Consider the following 5372-nt stretch of genomic DNA (forward strand, 5'->3'; position numbering starts at 1 on the left):
TACGTCTTCTAATGAGATTTAATGCAATATAACATTTCGACGTTCAAATATAGGTCATTATATAATCACAGGAAGCCATTCTACATCTATGTCAATAATATTTTGCCAGATAGCTTGTTTGTGTACACATAAACCTGTGACGTTTTGCACATCGATTTACGGCTGTCGTTTGTAAAATGACGCTGTATGGTTAACATTGTTTAGGTTTCATAATGGTAACGTTTTATAAGGCGTCAAAAAACTCGAGAAAAAGATCTCAAACAAGGTTCGAATTCGCTGACCGATCCCGCCACCTCCGAGGACATGAACGAACTATTCGCTATTAAACCTAGCCTTACGAAAAAGAAGAAAAAGTCGTCAACGAGAAGCAAAGTGGAAAATCCGGAGATGTCAGTTTTCTCGATAACCGAGCCGAAAACGAAAGGTTCTTCTTATATGTAAAGGGGGATCCTTGTAACGAATGTGCGTGTGTGTGTAAGTGATGAGTGCTTGTGAGTGTGATTGTTGACCGAGGGGTAAGGATTCGTATAAGTCAACTTTTGACTTCTCCTTACTCCTCGCACTATATATTGTTACTCTGAATATAATGTATATTGTGTTGATATTTTTTGTAACAATTTATTTTGCAAATAAATTCATTCATTCATTCATTCATTCATTCATTCATTCATTCATTCACGCTATAAATCAAGCGAAAAACTCATTGACACCGGAAAGAAACGAGCGAATACCGTGAAACACCACCACCGGCCTCTACAGGCCAAAAACCACTGCAGCTTGCCTGACAACCGGGCGGCCGATTTATTACCACAACGGCGCTTTGAGCTCGTACGATAAAAACCGCGGGGGCTTGTCACGGTAGCTAGGGGTCCAAAATAAAAAATACGGCCCAGTATCCTATAAGGCACTACCTACAAAAAGAATCGCCGCCTAAGATACCAGGTAATTTTTTTTTATTTCGGACCCCAGCTATCGTGACAAGCCCTTGAAATAATTTTTTTGACATGATTTTCTTTTTAAGATAACATTGTTCGTTAAGACCCGACTTTTCAAACTGAATATAGATTTCACATACAAATTGACACTATTTAGTTTTAAATCTTTATCTTGGAATCTTCAAAACTACAATGACAAGCGTTTGGAAAGCGTTGGGTTCTAGTGGGCGCGGAGACTTGTGTCTGGGCTTGATATCGTCCTCGCCCAAGACACTTACATTTCGAAACGATATAAAACAACACAATCTTCGCTTTGAATACAAATGCATTTAATTTATTGACATTTAAAACGATTGTTTTAACTTGAATAAACAGGTAGAATTTATTTATATCATATTAAATCTGTTACGTGCATTGAATAAACACATAAAACGAATGAAACGTTAAAAATCAATCTATTCTCTGAAGGTCGCCGCTGTCTAAACTCAGTCTCATCATCAACGGATCGATTGGTTCGGGACTTTCTGCCATGAACGAAGTTGTATTTTCGGCGATCGAATCTAAAGCCGACCTTCTACGTTCTTCCTGTCGGTCGTGCACCGTCATTCGGAAAGTTTCCAATTCGAACGCGCCGCTGTGAGTGCACGTTTGATTGGCGCGTTCCGGTACGACTTCCGTTTCAGCAATACTCAAACTATCCAACACGTCCGATGCGCAGATCTTTTTCTGGGCGACTCTAAACTCCGAGCAGTAGTGGTTGAGTTTCTGATAAACTCGATGCCGTAGGCTCTCGCTTCTGAGCTGTTCGACTTGTTCGTTGTTGAAGATTTCGGCCAGTTGCGGCAGAAGGGCCGCGAACAGCGTCACCATCGACGTAACCATCGTATTGACCTCGTCCCTTTCCGGGCTGATTATGATAATCGTCAACATGATCAGTACGATGAACAGCGTGTTGGCCATCTGGCGTATTAAAGCTCGCGCCATATTCTCCCTAAACGGATACAAAACTTTGCACAGTTTCAGACAAATGTTACTATTGATATGCGGAATAGCGTCGTCGTAGTAGAATATCAATTTGTGTCGCCGTTCGATTTTCAACCATCTGTACGTGAACTTTACGTTGTCGACGTCGGTCATCGTTTTCTTCGAGCGGTCGTGGTGAATGAGCTGCGAGGTGGTCACGTGATGCGCCCGGTACTGCCCGATTTCGCCGCCGGATAAGCAGTACTCGAAAACGTAGCGTTGTATTTCGGTGTATCGCTTCGACAATTTACCGAACGCTCGATGGGCGTAGTAGAAAAATATAGCGCTGCCGGTGAGATAGGGCGCTACGATATCGACGTTGATAACGATACCGCTAACCACGTAAACGGGTATGTGGAAAAGGGTGAAGACAATCGGGTACGTGCCGATAACCACGACAACAAGCGCGAACACCAGTAGATTATGCAAAAACCGCTCGATAGATGGCAGTTTATGAACGACGTTTTCGTGTAGAAAAGCGTTTTTGATCCAACGCAAGGTGAATTTACGAATGGTCGAACTTTCGAAAAGCCACCAACAAATCAGCAACATCGTAGAAATAGCGACGAGCACGATCATCAACACGCCTACTTTAAAGGGCCACAGGTCCGAACGAGTGTAGATCCAAGCTATCGGTATATTCAGCAAGTTGAAGACTATCTTTTCAGTCGTGTCCAGTTGTTTGGTCGTGTATCCGTAGGCCACCGAACCGGAATGATAAAGCACCACCGTCGTAATGATGAAAATATACTGACATAATATCAGCAAAGTTACTCTGAGTTTTTTCCGGTTAATATTCGGCAGCTGCATGAACATAGTCAACGATACGGGCGTAGAGTACGACATCAGCTCGTCCGGGTTGGTTAGTATGTAGGCGTCGGAAAGAAGGCCGCCAGTCGGCTCCGGCTCGACGCGAAAATGGTCGAATTTGATTCGTCGATTGGTGAACTCGGCGGTGAGAACCTCGGTGAATTTCCACGGATGGAAGCTCGGCCAGGCGATCGCCATGACGATGGCGAAAATGGGCAGAAGAACTCCGCAGAAAAAGAGCACCAATCGTTTGGCGCGATAACTGCGACTGGTCATGTGCGCCGGGCACAAGGATGAACTATCATCCAGCACTCCTTCTAAACAACAATCCAACCCGATCCCGACCGTTTCACCCGTTAACCACGTGTGTGTAAATGCGCTTCTGCAGATAAAATCGTCAGACCCGAGATCGAAAGTGACATTGGGCACGGTGTGAAACGTGTTCGGTTTCCTAGTAAACCGGCGTAGAAGGCGATGGATCATCAAGTTGAAACATTTCGGGCCCAATTTCGACTCACACGAACTCGGTCGACTCGAGATGTTCAAAGTCTGTTCTTCGATGCGCAAACTGAGTAAACCGAGAGACAATAAGTGGTAATCAACGGGCATGTTCAGAACGAATTGACCAGCGCTCGAAACCCACGACCACCAGAACGGATTGAAAGTCGTTTTGTCGACTGCCGCCAACGACTCGATCGACACGTTCAAACCTGATAATCTGAATTTGACGACGTGCGAGTGGTCTTTCCGAAATCTGCGGAATTTAAGAACTTGGTTCTGTTTATCGTCGATCGTCAAGCGACATCGCATCAGTTCATCGCTACACGTGGATGCGTCTGGATAGGTTACCCTCAGTTTTCGCAGCACCGAATCAACGTTGACTTTAGTTTTGGTAACCGGTGCGGCAGGCAGCGGCGTCGTCGGGACTGGAGTAGTAGCCGACGCATTCGCAGTAGTCCGGACGACGACCGGGCGTAGAGAGGAAACCGTGTCCGATGTGACCGGTCCGACAGTTGTCCGCGACTCGATTGTCGTAGTATTGTTAGTCCGGTTCGCGGTCATCGACACCGATTGGCAGACGATCAAAATGCAAAATACGCCTCGCGTGAACATCTCAGTCCGGTATAGATCTGAAAATTAGGAGAAATATTACGAATATACAAACAATGAAAGCAAATTTTTACTAATAATGCAACCTTGTTCCCTTTCATCGATAACTTGATTTTTAGTTTTATGAAAAAAGCGTCGTAGAGATCATTAAACAAAAGGTGGAAAAACAGCGAGTATACTCACCGATCTTTGTGCTCAAATTCAACAAGTTGTCATTGATTGCGTACCACGCGCGCGAGTAAGGGACAGTTATCGATATTGACGTATTTCATCCTGTTCTGAATCCAGTCACTCGTCGACACAATGCAAACATCGTATTTACCCAAAACCCATACGAACAATTATCAACGAGTGAAATGCGGGATCATTTTAAACTATTTCAATAGGAAGTTGATATATTCTCTGCATTATACTTCATTTACTTCCTTTCTGTATTATGCGTATATGACATGGTTAAAAATATCAGACACTCACAAGTTTGAGCATTTAGTTTAAAATAAAAGCTTTTATGTTTTTTTTTTTTTAATACTGCAGATACCCAGATGCGTGTTGGCCCACAAATTCCACGACCCAGTCCTAAAACAGAGGTCAAGGTCAGACACGTGACAATGTCGGTTCAATTCCGCGCGAATTTTTAAGAATATTTACATATACAAATACTTTGGCAAATACTTTTTACATTACGAATACTTTTATGAATACAATTTTCATATGCCTTTACATGACACACCATTCATTGTGATTTTAGTTCAGTAGAAATGCAACTGAGGTGATTAGGAATCGATCTATCTTTTAGAGCCCAGAGAAAATTACAAAAACCTATCATGGATATACAAATATACAAAAAAAATGCATGAGAATAATCTTTCAATTCGAAATCTGTTGCAATTACTCGTAAAGCAGTTAATGTGGCAACGTAATTATTTTCCTAATGATTTTAAACTAATTCAGAAACGGTTGTTACATTATCTGATACCAGTTTGTTTGATTACACGAAAAAATTATCATTACGAAAACAAATGATAATAATAATGTTTTATTTACGAATTAAATTACAATATAAAATGAAATGTTATAATACCTACATACAAAATGTTTCAATGATAACTTCCTAGACATCTCATTAAACAGTGCATCACATAGATTAAAATACCTTTTTAAAATTGCCTGAAATACCTTTATAAAACGGCATCGACTGCAATAGAAAGAATCCCTTGACTGCCACAGTAGCACTCTCAGTTCACCTATATATAACCATATGAAAATATGAATTTACAAAAGATCGATCGTGGTTTTAGCCCAGTGTTAATCCGACAGAGTGGTAAAGCATCGAAATACCTTTTTTACCCCAAAGAAAACGACAAAAACCTCCCGAAATAAAACTGTAGAGAACTTTGAATGCATCTATAAATTCAAAATATATTCAAATTACTCGTAAATTAATCAATTCGGCAACGTAATTATTTTATTCGTAATGTATTTGAACTTATTTAG

At 41.5% G+C, this 5372-nt stretch overlaps 1 protein-coding gene across 1 annotated transcript; it reads right to left on the reverse strand.

The window, feature by feature from the left end:
- Window positions 1–1317: 1317 nt before the first annotated feature.
- Window positions 1318–4111, reverse strand: LOC141909768 (uncharacterized). The gene is made up of 2 exons (XM_074800373.1): window positions 4062–4111; window positions 1318–3898 (listed from the first exon to the last, which is right to left on the reverse strand). The coding sequence occupies exon 2, from the start codon at window positions 3879–3881 to the stop codon at window positions 1386–1388; it is 2496 nt and encodes an 831-aa protein (XP_074656474.1). The 5' UTR covers window positions 3882–3898; window positions 4062–4111; the 3' UTR covers window positions 1318–1385.
- Window positions 4112–5372: the final 1261 nt, after the last annotated feature.

Source organism: Tubulanus polymorphus, chromosome 8 (genome assembly GCF_964204645.1).
Source record: "Tubulanus polymorphus chromosome 8, tnTubPoly1.2, whole genome shotgun sequence".
NCBI classification, from domain to species: Eukaryota; Metazoa; Nemertea; class Palaeonemertea; order Tubulaniformes; family Tubulanidae; genus Tubulanus; species Tubulanus polymorphus.

Coding starts and splice junctions, on each gene's coding strand:
- LOC141909768 (XM_074800373.1), bottom strand. CDS start 3,881: ATGTTCACGCGAGGCGTATTTTGCATTTTGATCGTCTGCCAATCGGTG.